Source organism: Diabrotica undecimpunctata, chromosome 2 (genome assembly GCF_040954645.1).
Source record: "Diabrotica undecimpunctata isolate CICGRU chromosome 2, icDiaUnde3, whole genome shotgun sequence".
Taxonomy (NCBI): domain Eukaryota; kingdom Metazoa; phylum Arthropoda; class Insecta; order Coleoptera; family Chrysomelidae; genus Diabrotica; species Diabrotica undecimpunctata.
In genome coordinates, this window is record NC_092804.1 from 99310996 (window position 1) to 99326916 (window position 15921).

At 29.1% G+C, this 15921-nt stretch overlaps 1 protein-coding gene and 1 long non-coding RNA gene across 2 annotated transcripts; both read left to right on the forward strand.

Moving 5' to 3' along the window:
* Nucleotides 1-1532: 1532 nt before the first annotated feature.
* Nucleotides 1533-3974, forward strand: LOC140433386 (uncharacterized). Its single transcript, XR_011949949.1, has 3 exons — nucleotides 1533-1637; nucleotides 1730-1853; nucleotides 1974-3974. It is a non-coding gene; the product is annotated as an uncharacterized lncRNA (long non-coding RNA).
* Nucleotides 3975-13533: 9559 nt separating this feature from the next.
* On the forward strand, nucleotides 13534-15696 carry LOC140433387 (uncharacterized). Its single transcript, XM_072521401.1, has 2 exons — nucleotides 13534-14058; nucleotides 15611-15696. Exons 1-2 carry the CDS (start codon nucleotides 13623-13625, stop codon nucleotides 15679-15681), a joined length of 507 nt encoding a protein of 168 aa, XP_072377502.1. The 5' UTR covers nucleotides 13534-13622; the 3' UTR covers nucleotides 15682-15696.
* Nucleotides 15697-15921: the final 225 nt, after the last annotated feature.

Below are 15921 nucleotides of genomic sequence, written 5' to 3' on the forward strand. Positions count from 1 at the left end.
TTAGATAACTTTTAAAGAAATTTTTACTTCATTGTAAATTTTTTTTTATTAAAAATACTTAAATAACGATAAGTTTTGAATGTCTTTATGACACTCAACAGTGTGTGAAAAGTTCCTTAAAACTCACAATTTTAATCCCAATTTTTAAAAAAATTTCCTCAGGCCCTCGGTATCCCCCAAAAAAGTTCATGCAACTCATATCATAACTCAACTTCAAAGCGACATACAGTCCATCTAATTTACTTACCGTTGCATGTGATTATCATTGACAGAGATCGAAGTTGACATAGTTGCCAAAGTATAAAAAGATCCTGAATCCATTTTAAATCAAATAGTAGATTGATTGATTATATATATATATATATATATATATATATATATATATATATATATATATATATATATATATATATATATATATATATATATATATATATTGTTATGATGTATTGTATAAACCACCAAGCAAACCAGCAAAACAGCATTTATATTTATTCTTCTTTTTAATATACCAATATCCAATTATTATAAGTTGATTTATACTAATCTCCAATCATAATATAATTTTAATTTCTTCCAATATTCTTCTAATATACTTTTTTAATCTTCAATAATTATTTGTGTATAATTATAAATGTGCATAATTTTTAATCTTCATTTAACTCACTATATTAAACAATTGGACTATTTGTAACTGATTGACTGTCTTGAAAATTCTGAACAATTTACTTCACTAACTTAATGAGACTATCTTCTACTAACTTTCATAATAAACTGGCCATCTTGAATCCAAATCACGGGTATTTATATCTTTTCGGATGTTCCAGAACCATCTGGTAAGAAATCATGTTCTATTTAGTTCTATTTCTTCTATATGGATGTTCTCGAAAAAAGTATCTGTTCGATCCACCGACATAATCATTATTCCAGAATGTTCCAACATAAACAAAGGTCAAATTCTGCATTCTGGAGAATTCGTTAATGTTCTATTGATAATTTTGTTTACATTTAGGCTTTTCAGATCAGAATAAACATTTAAATCATTAAATATATATAAATTAAACATTTTAAACTAACATTATTATTATAACCCCACTTTATATTCGTAATTTATTAATTCCTGTCTGTCAATTTAAAGAGTATTTTTGGTTGCCTAGTCACATGGCTCACTTAAATATATCTACTAAAATACAACTTTTTACAATTATTATATGCTAATTTCTTAAAAATGCCCTCACATAAATATATTTTTATAAAATTTTCTAGTATATAACTTATTAAAATAACCAACTATCTAATATTATCTAATGTGTAACTTATAAATTATTTTCTATAAACCCCAATCGTATCAATACCACAAAATAATATTTAAAATAAATAATTTACTTATTATTTTTTTAAATATTAATTTTCTCATACCTTATTAAATTTAATAAATTAATAATTCAATTTTTTTTTAAATGTGTTCTATTAAATACATCCCTGTTCGCTGTCTATGTCAAACTGTCATGTCAAATAAAGCAATGGAGGCTATTATATGAGAAAATAAACATAATCATATATTATTGTGTTATGTTTATTTATAGACAAAACCTATGAATTATTTCCATTCAACAGGCTTTCATCCATATGAATTGGTAAGTTTAACACTTTATTATATTAGAAAGACATTTTTAGCAAATTATTTATAGAATCTATTTAGTATCTAACCCCAAATTATGATTTTTAGGGTACAAAATAATTTCCATATGTACAAGACAACAAGTATGATGTCAAATTGATTCAAAATAATGAAATCTACCATCTATTTAACAAATCAAGTCTATTGAATAAAATGGATATATCAGTAAGCTGTTAGTATTTTTATAATTAGTGTTAAGTTTATAATATATTACTTCTTTTGGAAAAAATGTACATTTTTCTTGATTTATTTTAAGTCCAACTTTATCTAATCTGTTTATTATAATTTTTAGGTGTTTCTCATGATCTTCAGCCGTTTTAGAAACAATTAATATATCACCAATGTAGTGAATTACAAAATGTTCATAGTGATCCAAAATATCATGAAGACATCTACATAGAACACTGCAAGATGATTGAAGTCCAAATGGTACTACTTTGAATTGATATACTACTCCATCTATCTGAAATCCTGTATACTGTCTACTTTTTCTTTCTAGAGGTATTAACCAAAAACTATGCTGTAAATCGATTTTAGTAAAAAATGACATTCCTGTAATTCTTCCTAATATTCCATCTTCTAACATATTATTAATCGTTCTGTTTACTTCTTCTCTGTATTTATATGGTATTGGGTATGATTTTGTTTTAAAAATCTTTTTCCTCCTTAACTCTTATACTATGGATATAATTTTGTGCAATTCTATTTTCTTTATTGACAAGTCCCTTGTGTTGCTGCAATATGGAAATGACTATTGATTTATATTCTTCAGGGCAATTTAAAACTTTTATCACATCTTCTTCTTTACAAATAAAATTATTCTTCATTATGTACTCATTATTCCTTGCTTCCAATTTTACGCACTCCGCCTCGTAGGCATCCATCTGCTTAAAATTTCCATTCCTTAAATATTCACTATAATAATTATTCTTTACATTCTTCTGGGACATTTCCCTATCATCAAAATACATTTCTTCTTCATAAACATCATTATTTTCTTTTAATAATATCCTATCAACTCTTATTCCTTCTTCCACCTCATCTTTCTGCATAAATTTAATTATTTGCCCTTCCAAAGTTACCATTTTTTCTTCAAAATCTATCTTTACTTTCTTCTTTTCCAATTCATCATTTCCCATTAATATATCAACACATAAATCCTTGACAATAAATCCTTGCATATTAATTTCTTTATTAAGAATATTAATTTTAAAATTGGCTAGTTTATCAATTTCACCCAACTTCTTATTATTTGCACCAATAATTTTAATTTTTGGAATCTTTATTATATCTGATAGTTTTAATGTATTAAAAATAAAATTCTCCGAGACTAAAATACTTTCTGAACCAGTATCTATCATAATTTTAATCATTTTATTTTTGGCCAAAGCATTTATATAAATTAAATTAATAGATTCAATAATTTTCTCTTCATCTAAAGAAATAAATTCAGAAGGTTTTTCACAATAGCAATGGCCTAACTTGTAATTCAGAAAGTTTACTGCACAAAATTTTGATTATTAGAATTGTCAGATTGTATCTGACCACTTGGATCTGATGTCCTATGTCTTTCTTTACTATGACTTCTACTCACATTTTCTTGCCTTGTACTATTTCGTTCCCTGTCTTCGCAGCTCCTATTCCTTCGAACCCAATTTATCTGTCTGTTATAATTAGGTCGTTCTGTATTTCTTCTATTGTTAAAATCTTGTCTATTATTATTAGTACTGTTATTAAAATGTTGTCTATTATAACTAGTATTGTTATTGCAATTCTGTCTATTTTGATTTCTGTTATTATTATTAAAATTTTGTAAACTATCACCATACCTAGTGTTATTGTTATATGATTGTCTATATTGTTGATTATCATTTTTATTATATTGAAAGTTATTATTGTTTTTTCTGTTGTTATTATTACTTGTCATATTGCCTCTTTGTATTCTTTGAATAAAATTAATAAAACTATCTATTGTTTGAATATTTTGTACAGTTACTGTTTGCACAACATCAACATCAAAATGTCTAGATACATTTAAGACTGTTTCATCCTCTCTAAGTGGTGGTTCTAAATATTTTGCAACTGTTATCAGTTTTAATGCATAATCTACCATATTTGATTTTAAATTGTGATTATACTTTCCAAAATATAGAATTTCTCTAAACTTGGCTTGCTCTAATTCACCCCAATAATGATTTAAAAATTTATTTTCAAATGTTTGAAAATTATCTAAATCATTCTCAATACTAGCAAACCAAGTTGCTGCATTGTCATTTAATGTCATTCTAATATAATCTTTAATATCATTAATATTATTCACAAATCTTAATTTATGTTTTAAACTATTTATGTATACTCTAGGATGCAAATTTTTTATATTACCAGAGAATTTAATCCCAGTCTCATTTGTTAAATTTAAGTAGGGTCTCCCTATGTCTCTCATTTGTGAAATATCATCTATTCTCTGTTCCACATTTCTTATTTGATTACTATTTATTTGGATATTTTGTTGTATATCGTCTAATTTTTCTTCTGTGTTTCTCCTGTCTTCGTTAATTTTTACTTCTAAGTTACATTTCTGCAACTCTATTTTCTGTTCTATATCTATCTTATTATCTTGAATAATCCTCTTTACTGCTGTCCTCTCATTTTCTATCCTTTTCTTGTAGTCATTCCGTATATTTTTTATTTCATTTGCTACTTTTTTCTCTGCAGCTTCAAGTTTTTTATCCATTTGTTTTACAATTTATTATTATTATCTTCTATTTTCTTTTCTAATTTTCTATAATTCTCTTCCAATTTTTGTTCCATTTTTTTCATGTCTTCTTTGACTTCTTTTGAATTCTCTTCCATTTTTTTCGTATTCTCTTCCATTGTCTTGTTCATCTGCATCATTAATGACATCAAAGCTGCCATATTGACATTTTCCTCTCTTTCTGGATTCATTTCTGCAGTATCTTGTGGAGCTTGAACTAAAATCTCCTCTTGTACAGGTTGTGTTTCTACTTCAACATCTTCTTCATTCTTTTTGCTTCTTGTACCTTTCTTTCCTTGAGACATTTTGAGACTTTACTTGTTCAAATATAATTAAAAATAAAATCTATAATTTTTTCTTTCTACTGATAATTAATTTAATTATATGAGAGCACTTATCTTCCCAAACAAATTCTTTTAAATAGAGAGCCCCACGTTGGGCGCCAAATTGTTATGATGTATTGTATAAACCACCAAGCAAACCAGCAAAACAGCATTTATATTTATTCTTCTTTTTAATATACCAATATCCAATTATTATAAGTTGATTTATACTAATCTCCAATCATAATATAATTTTAATTTCTTCCAATATTCTTCTAATATACTTTTTTAATCTTCAATAATTATTTGTGTATAATTATAAATGTGCATAATTTTTAATCTTCATTTAACTCACTATATTAAACAATTGGACTATTTGTAACTGATTGACTGTCTTGAAAATTCTGAACAATTTACTTCACTAACTTAATGAGTCTATCTTCTACTAACTTTCATAATGAACTGGCCATCTTGAATCCAAATCACGGGTATTTATATCTTTTCGGATGTTCCAGAACCATCTGGTAAGAAATCATGTTCTATTTAGTTCTATTTCTTCTATATGGATGTTCTCGAAAAAAGTATCTGTTCGATCTACCGACATAATCATTATTCCAGAATGTTCCAACATAAACAAAGGTCAAATTCTGCATTCTGGAGAATTCGTTAATGTTGTATTGATAATTTTGTTTACATTTAGGCTTTTCAGATCAGAATAAACATTTAAATCATTAAATATATATAAATTAAACATTTTAAACTAACATTATTATTATAACCCCACTTTATATTCGTAATTTATTAATTCCTGTCTGTCAATTTAAAGAGTATTTTTGGTTGCCTAGTCACATGGCTCACTTAAATATATCTACTAAAATACAACTTTTTACAATTATTATATGCTAATTTCTTAAAAATGCCCTCACATAAATATATTTTTATAAAATTTTCTAGTATATAACTTATTAAAATAACCAACTATCTAATATTATCTAATGTGTAACTTATAAATTATTTTCTATAAACCCCAATCGTATCATATATATATATATATATATATATATATATATATATATATATATATATATATATATATATATATATAAAAATGTGCACTCGTAAGTGAATGGGATATTTTAGGTCAATTTGGAGATAAAAAAGACAAGAGTTGTGCTACTTTATCTATTTATTGAAGACGTTTCGCCCAATGTTCATTGGGCATCATCAGTTCATCTAAAAGAATATTATAAGCGATTCATCTATATGAAAAACAATTACGTAAATGATCTTACCTTTAAAAGATCTGTAGCATTAAGATGTTATTATTGTGAAGAAACATCAAAAATTAATCTATTAAATAAATCAGCAAAAACACAGAACGCCGGAAGATTCCCAATTAAAGTAATTTTATATTAGTTTTTTTAATTTAACTTTTGAAAACATTGATTGATTCTAAAATCCATCAAAAAATGTAATTGTCAATGTTATATTAACAACGGTATATATATATATATATATATATATATATATATATATATATATATATATATATACCTATATATTGAGATGATTGGTGTTTAAAGAAAATAATTTATAAATTATATACTAGATAATATTAGATATTAAAAGTATTTGGTTATTTTAACAAGTTATATACTAGAAAATTTTATAAAAATTTTTATGTGAGGGCATTTTTAAGAAATTAGCATGTAATAGGTGTAAAAAAAAGTTTTATTTTAGTAATTATAATGTTGTAGATATATTTAAGTGAGCCATGTGACTTCTTCTTTCTTCTTCTTTTGGCATCATAACCCTGGATGGGTCTTTGCCTGTCTGGCTATGTCCTTCCATTCAGATCTCTCTTGTGCCCTTCTTCTCCATTGTCTTATGTTCATTGTTTTCAGGTCGTCTTCCACGTCATCCAACCATCTCGTTCTGGGCCTTCCTATGGGCTTCCATTGTAACAGTAACGAGCCATGTGACTAGGCAACCAAAAATACTCTTGAAAGTGACGTTTAAGTAATGATTACGAATATAAAGTGGGGTTATAATAATATGTTGTTTAAAATGTGTAGTTTATTAAATTAGAGTGTTAGTTACTGATTTAAGCGTATATTCTGATCTGAAAAGCCTAAATGTCAACAAAATTATCAATAGAAAATTAAAGAATTCTCCAGAATACAGAATTTGACCTTTGTTTACGGTAGAACATTCTCGAATAATGGTTATGTCTGTGGATCGAACATATACTGTTTCCAGAACATTCATATAGAGGATATAGAACAAATCGAACAGGATTTCAAACCAGATGGTTCTGGAAGATTGAAAAGGTATAATACTCGGTGATTTGGATTCAAGATGGCCAGTCAGAAAGTTATAGTAAGAAAGTTATAAAGTATAAAGTCAGTCAGTTAATATGAAGTAAATATAGGCCAGTTTTAGTATGAAAGTTAGAAGAAGTCAGATCAGTTACAGTTTAGTCAGAATTAGAAAGAAAGTATAAAGTATGTAATAATCGGTGATTTAGTATTAAAATTTGATAATATTGGAAAGTATATTAGAAGAATATTGGTTGGATATTGGAAGAAATTAAAAATTATATTATGATTGGAGATTAGTATAAATCAACTTATGATAATTATATGGTGATTGGATATTGGTATATTGAAAAGAAGAATAAATATAAATATATAATCTATTTGGTGATTGGATATTGGTATATTGAAAAGAAGAATAAATATAAATGCTGTTTGTTGGTTTGCTTGGTGGTTTATAAATGCTTAAGAAGAAATATATTTTAAATTGGTGGAAGCTGATAATTGGAAAAAGTAATTCACAGTAAGTAGTTCACAAAAACAAGGATAACCGAAGCACGAAGACATTGAGTGGTGATTAGAATCTATATAGTGGAAAACAGTTCATTTAGGCATTCAGTGACAGAAAGGTACAAAATTTTGTTAATATAATTTAGTTAGTGTCATCATCATCATCATCATCATAAGTGGCTCGACAATCCGTTGTGGATCTTGGCCTGCTCACAAAGAAGTCGCCACTCCTGTCGATTCCTGGCAACTTCCCTCCATCTTCTAACCCCTAGAATTAGTGTTAGTGTCATAACAATTTCAATTTTGAAGATAGTTTGTTTAAATTTTACATTGTCTATAGAATTTAATTAGTTTCATAAGAATTTCAATTTAAAGATAGTTTATTTTAAATTTACATTGGCTAGGTTAGATATATATGTGTGTTTCATAATAGATATAATAAAGATAATTTAAAAAAGTACTTACAAACTAATTCTTTGAGAACCGCGATAAAAACCCTATATTATTAAATAAACACTCATTGCTTATCATTCACACATAATACATCATAACAATATATATATATATATATATATATATATATATATATATATATATATATATATATATATATATATATATATATATATATATACAGTAGACTCCATCTATAACGAGAACTGAAATGACAGACTAATTACCTCGTTATAAGCCGATCTCGTTATATCAGACAATAATAATACTGTGCATACATATGAATCTGTAGTTTTCTAAACTATTAACTTCCTATAGTGAAGCCATTAGGAGCAATATAAGATGCTAATAAATATTGTTTGAATGGCGTTTTTGAAAAAAAGTTATTTACTTTTATTGTCAATGAAATGTATTAAAACATAAAAGAGTTGTTTACTTTTATTATCAATGATAAACGTTAAAACAAAAAATCTGTACTTATATTTTTTTCCAACTACATAATGTATAAAGCGTATTTTCAAGGATAATGTAAACTATTGCTTCTGCAATTTTAAGAACTCTGTCATTTTTAACTGCTTTAAATGGTCCAGTATCATTCTATCATATTTTCTAAAGATGTGAAACAGTTGTATTTATTCATTGTAAAGAAGTTTATTGCGGGCTGCAGTTAAGTTTATTGAGGGGCTGTATGAAAAGGTATTTATTTATAGCCACGACCGGACCAAAAACGTAAAAAACACGTTTTTTGATCTTATTTTCTCTCGTTATAACCAAATTTGCCTCGCTATAGACGGTTATAGTTCAATAGAAATTTCACGGGACATCTAAAGTATCTCTTTATAAGCGAAACCTCGTAATAACCGTGTTCGTTATAGAGGGAGTATACTGTATATATATATATATATATATATATATATATATATATATATATATATATATATATATATATATGAATCAAAAAAGCTACCATCTCTTTAAATCGACTATTTAAATTCTTACGTGAAATTCTTGAAATAAAACACACTAATTTTGTTCTAAAAGATTTTATTAAATGGGTAAAAATATAAAACAAGAGGTATTCAGCGTTAGGCTTTCACGGCCATCGTGTTAAACTGTTTGTTCGGGCTGTTAGGCCGTTGTCTTCTGAGATTAGTTCTCGACGTTTCGCCAACACTAGGGTTTGGCATCTTCTGGAGATGTTACTGCTTCGCTTGTAACCTGAAACTGACACCGCGTTATACTACGGAGGCAATATTTATATTTCCCACTCGCCTTCCCTCCACTGGTTTCGGCTTGAGGGGGCGTGTCGTCGTTCGTAGTAGCTTTTCTTTCTTCGTGTTTGGCGGGAAGGGTGTTTGTGGATTTTAATATTGGTATCCATGTCTTGTCAATTTTCAGTCCTTCTTGTATCCGATTAAAATTATTTGGGTGCTTATATATTTCCACCGCTTCCCGATACAACCGTGGGTAGTACTGTGAAGTTTTGTCCAGCATCTGCGTTTCTTCAAACAGTATTCGATGTTCTCCTCTTCCCAAAGCTTGTTCGGCAACGGCAGATTTGCAAAAGAACAACGGCTAAAGAGTCTTTAAAGGGCTCTCTTCAGTCTCACAGTACAGCGTGCCCATTGCCTGGTCAAGCACTCCTTGTGAATCTCCTTTTGGTGAGTTGTGGTTGTCTACGACAATTACTGTGTTTTATTGCCGTCTACTCTTCCTTTATTAAAGAAGAAACGGAAATAGCTCGATGCCGGCATTCTTATTGCGAGAATGCTGTCGTCGAATACAACTTAAAAATAATAATAATAAACATACTTCAAACACTTGAATAAATGAAAATTGAACTTAATATGGAAATGGATTTTTACACGATATTAGATAAATGACTTAATGGCAAATCCACCCTCATCTGCTTCAAACCGTTTCACGTTGTGCTAGTAACCTGAAGAAATGGGGATACCAGGAGGACGGTACCTGCGACTGTGGCGCGGTTCAAAATAGCCAGAATCTACTATCATGCACAGAGATGAGGAAGGCCTGCACAAAAAAGACCTATTCTTAGCGAATGACAGGGCCATCTATGTGGCCAACCATTGGAAACACAAAATTTAAAGCTGTTAGGCTTTAAGCCTAACGTGTAACGGAAAGTAAGTAAGTATCGGCCTAGAACACATTATGTCGATACCTCCCGTTGATGGACCTTTAAAGCACCATCGAGGATAGAATTCATCAGTTTTCTTCAAATGGCATCTCCACGACCGGGTGATATTTAGTTTTAGCTCTCAAACTTTTAAAATTAAGAAGATTCTCAGAATCATTCTTGCCAGCTTTCATAGTAACAGCTATTTCTTGATTCCACCATAGCACCAGTTTTCTTTTACGTAATTTGGTTTTTCCTATGGATATATCAGTAGCTTTTGTAATAATATTAGTAGATTGTATGTTAGTATCTATATTTTCTTCCGGAGTAAAGTCCAAGATGTACATCATTGGTTACAAGATGTTGATATAGTTCCCAGTCAGCGGGATCTACCTTCCACTTTTGATAGATGGAAGTGTTTGGTAGTTTGGTTATACCTAGCGGTTTTTAGTTGGATATTTAAATGAAGTTATAGCGTTGGAATATGAACTGGGTTGATTGTTGAGAGGAGAAGAAATAAAGAAATACCTATAACCAACAGAATCTTCATCCATTTTAAAAAATATTTATATTATCGGAAACTTGTTTTGATGTATCTTTTTTTATATTAAATACTAGGTAGGTACTTACACTTTTTCTCCAATATGTTTACTAATTTATTTTTATATCACAATACTTAATTACGATTTTATCTACTGAATACAAATAAAATCGCAAAAACCAGGTGTCATTTCAATGAAAGCGTTAAAATATACTTTTAACTGTGTAGGTATTATATATCTTAATGGAATTTGTCTGTTTAAATTTTTAAAAATTCACGTTTTTCACATAGTTCCTTCACGCCTTTACAGAAGATCTTAATTTCATGTTCGACATAGGTAGTTCTTAATTTATTCGACGTGTACTTTTAAAATTTTAGTATCACACTAACTCCACAGTACTAATATATTAACCAAAACTAAGCTGAAGAATCGAAATTTTTTTAAGTTTTTGTGGAAGAAGTTTACATAAAGGGTGCATAAAGGTATCGTAAATATAACTTGAATTAATTTGAATCCGGACCTGCCCGTCGCCATATTGGTTAATTAATACATAGTGTCAAATTAAGTGGTTGAGTGGTCCCAACTTCCGTTTATTTAGTAAATAGAAATAATAGTAGTAAATACCAAATCTAACCTAACCTTCTTACCTATGGTATAAATTTTAAATACTAAATATTTAGCAAGCATGGAGTTATATTCTAACTCCATGGTAAATAGAGAAATATCGTTTGTCGGCAAAAGTATAGAGAAAGTGCCGATGAAGTTAGCTACAAATGAGGGACAGATTTGTATTTGGCAGTGTTGCCATATCACAAATAAATCACGAAAGAGCATGCGATATAATATTAATTATTAATGTTACCGGGTCCTGATCAAATTCCAGTTGAACTGTTAAAAGCCTTAGATGACGGTAATATAAAGAGACTAACCCGAATTCTCAACCACATATATGTAGAGGGCAACATCCCGGAAGAATGGCTTAAATCGATATTTTTACCTCTACCAAAAAACAACAATCCCAAATCATGTAATGACTATAGATTGATAAGCCTAATGTGCCACCCTTTAAAGATTCTCTTGAAAATTGTTCAAAACCGAATTTATAAGAAATGTGAGGAGCAGATAGATGAAACTCGGTTTGGCTTCAGAGGAGGCATGGGTACAAGAGAGGCATTATTTGCGTTGACGGTACTCTTGCAGAAATGTCGGGAATATAACAAGAGTGCATGTGTATGCTTCATAGACTTTAGGAAGGCCTTTGACCGAGTGCAGCATATGAAGTTAATAGATGAATTAAAAAATATCAATTTAGACAAAAAAGACATTGAGTTTATTAAGGCTATATACTGGAACCAGAAAGCAGTAGTAAAGGTGAACGATATAGAAACAAATAATATACCGATTGCGAGAGGGGTTAGGCAAGGATGCGTCTTGTCTCCGACGCTTTTCAACGTGTACTCACAGGTCATATTCAGAAGAGCCTTATGGGAAAGAAAAGAGGGAATAAGAATTGGTGGAGAAATCATAAACACCATGAGATTTGCAGATGACACGGTAATTCTGGCTGAGAGTATAGAAGAACTACAAACATTACTAGATGCAATAAATAGTGAATGCATTCAAATGGGACTTGACATCAACACAGATAAGACCAAATTTATGATAGTATCAAGAAGTCCAATAAATAATGAACAACTAACTCTTGGTGGACAGCAAATAGAGAGAGTGACAAAATATAAATATCTGGGAGCTTACATCAACACAGAATTAGATCCAGACCAAGAGATCCGGGTACGAATAGAAATGGCAAGGGCAGCGTTCTTAAAATTCAAACAATTGTTCTGTGACAAAAATCTGAATATTGCGCTGAGACTGAGGTTTGTTGAATGTTACGTCTGGTCGCAACTATTGTACGGGGTAGAAACATGGACACTAAAAGCGCAAATAGTTAAAAAGATTGAAGCCTTTGAACTTTGGATATACCGGAGAATGTTGAGAATCCCATGGACTGCCAGGGTCACCAATGAGGAAGTGCTGAGAAGGATGGGTCGAGACAAAAAATTGTTGAGAACGATAAAAGTACGCAAGACTGCATACCTTGGACACATACTAAGAAATAATAAATATAGTCTTCTGCAGGTCATCATGCAGGGTAGAGTCGATGGCAAAAAGGGAATAGGTAGACAGAGGAAGTCATGGCTGCGAAATATTCGAGACTGGACAAACATGACTGTAGACGAATTATTCCACGTTGCAAAAGACAGAGAAGCTTTTAAAAATGTGGTCGCCAACCTCCGTTAATGGGGACGAAATAGGAAGAAGAAGATTAATGTTACTAAACATTATTTTTAAGTTTTTAAAAGAAGTTTAATTGATTTAAATTTAATCTATTATAATTTAAATTAATTTTAACTTTTTAAGCTTTTAAATTCTTAAGTTTTTAAGGTATTCAGGTACCATTTCATCCCAAAATTATAAGAAAATAGGCATAAAATTGAAATCTGCTGAACATCTGTTGCAATCTGGCAACTAGTGTTTTCAAAGTTTTGACAATATTGCCAAGTTTATTTGCTAATCTACCAAAGGCCAATTATAATTTTTTTTTTTTTCTAATAACTAACTGCAACTAATATAAAAAAAACAAATATTTATTCGTTCGTGTTTTATATAAATTTAAAATATGTTAAAAAATACCCGATTTCATAAAATAATATAATAAAAATGTACTGTTTCAAAGCATATTTGAGGCATAAAACATATACATAATAAGTACTTGGCAATACAGCAAACACAAATTTGACGGATCATTTGTAGCTAACTTCATCGGCACTTTCTCTATACTTTTGCCAAATAATAAAAGACATAAGACATACATAAAAGTCTGGAATAAGTGGAATACATCAAAAATGGATCCCACTTCTCAGAACCTAAAGCCTTATGGACAACACGACTTTAAAGATGAAATAGATATAGATTGCTCAGATATTAAAATTCAACTTCCTATAGAAAATTCACAAATAAAAACAGAATCCTTAGAAGCAAGCTTAATAGAACCTATAAAACAAGAAATTAAAAGGGAACCTGGAGAAACTGATGTATTTAATAATGAATCAGAAGTGGAGAAAGATATAAGAAAAATAAAACTACTAAATCCATATTTTCTTAAGGCTGAAATTGAATGTGAAGATTTGCCTGATATTATAAAACCCGAGGAAATGCTGTTGCAATCAGGACCATCATCAGCGTGCATAACACTTGAAAACCAATGTACAAAAAATTTGAAAAAATTAACCCAAAAATCTACACCAAAATTAAGAAATATGTGTTCCATATGTGGGAAAGGTAAGTCAATAAATATGTATTTGACTTGTAACCCTGATCTGCAAAAGGGCTTATTTGTTTTTTTTAATACTTTTCCATTATTTGTGGATATTATTATGATTTTCCTATTGACCGTTTTGGTCTTCCATTGTGAATTTATTTCTTGATAATAAGAATTATGAAAGATATATCTTAAAATAGTAAATTTCCTTTTGCAGTCATTATCACATATGTTTTGGCTGTTTTTATTTCCGTGGAAATCCCATTGTTCTTACTTTACTTTTATTATATTGTCTTTTTATTATTTAAATAATTGGTACTAGTATAGAATAAATATATGAATTAATAGCCATTAAATTTTTTACTATCAATTGGTAAAAGACTTTATTGTGGTGCTTTGTATTCTTCAGGTTTATGTTATGTTCTCTGTAATATCGTGTAAAACTGTTGATAAAATGAAAGGTATAATAAGTCTTTGGTTCGTAGTGAATTTACCTAATTTTGCTTATTTTTTCCACATCTGTAATGTTAGTTCTCTTCTAGTTCTGATTCTGAACCATTGGTTTAAAACTAAGAGTATTTTTAGAACATTTTTTTTAGCTCTATATTGTGAGGAAGTAATTTTTGCCATTTTGATGAGGTTAATCCACTGGTGCGGAGGATAAATAGCAAAATGAGGTTTTTTGCAATTTATATCACATGATGCATGTTGTCTTTTTTCGTTCTGAATATGGCCAATCTCTAGAAAAATGGTGTTTTACTTTCAGACCTAAAGTTACTGATGCATGATCAAATATCAAAGAAATAAAATGGTTGTGATTTTGCTCTCAGTAATAGGGATGTTCACAAATTTTTAAATATAGTTACATTCAATTAAATTCAATAGATTATAAAATATATAAAAATATAGTAAACATGAAATTGTTTAAAAATATATATTTTTTAAGATAAATCAATTCTTAATTTTAATTTTGATGGAGGCTAGAAAAACGGCTCCTCGCAGCGAGGCTACGGTGTGTGACGTCAGCAGTCGTATCGACAACTTGTTGTGTATACGTATTTACTAAGTGTAACCAGTTCTTTAAGTATTTATACCGTGATAATGAAGCAAAATAAGTGGTGTTTGCTACAAAGAGAGGGAAAAACTAGAAAAAGGAGTTATTATGCAAGTTAGAAAAAAAAATAAATGCAAATATCTGTACCTCGGAAGGAATCAACACTATGTTTATTTTTAAAACTTTACAGGAGAGCAGTTTTAAACTTTTTTTCACCAAAAAGTATTATTGCTGCAGCTCTTTATTAAGATATTGAAACAATATTTTACTAGAACATTCGATTTATTGTTATTTACATAATACATTTGTTATAATTAAAAACAAATTTGTTTCTCTGTTTTTTAACCCTTTTAACGGACATGATGTTGTATCCATCTAATAAAGTTATTGTACTGTAAGAATTAGTATAAGGTATTCAATAACAACTACAATCCTATTTGACTTTTACTGACAAAATTTATTTAACCATACAATTTACCTTTACAAATAAAAATATGTATATAAAAATGGCATTTTAGGTACAAACCACTCAGTCATCCTCAAGTCTCCTGGAGAGTCACTATTAGTATTACTAGTAGGTATGCTTTAAGTTTTGATAAAAATCATGGCAAAATGTAGGAACATTTGATAGTAATGCCACTAGATCGTTTTACTTTTGTTGTGATATAAGTATTGGACTTTGTGATACCAGTTGCAAATCTTTTGGCAATGTAAGGTGTCGCCTTCGAAACCTAACAAAGTCAATTTCCTGGTTCTCGTCATGAAAATTACTTTTTAAAAACATAGTTCTAATGCTGTTTTTTTTTTAATGGAAGTTAAACACAGTTTG

Bases quoted from the DNA above. Each gene is read 5' to 3' on its own strand.
- LOC140433387 (XM_072521401.1), top strand. From the start codon at position 13,623: ATGGATCCCACTTCTCAGAACCTAAAGCCTTATGGACAACACGACTTT. The intron at 14,059-15,610 runs GTAAGTCAATAA...ATGGCATTTTAG, and splicing joins GTGTTCCATATGTGGGAAAG to GTACAAACCACTCAGTCATC.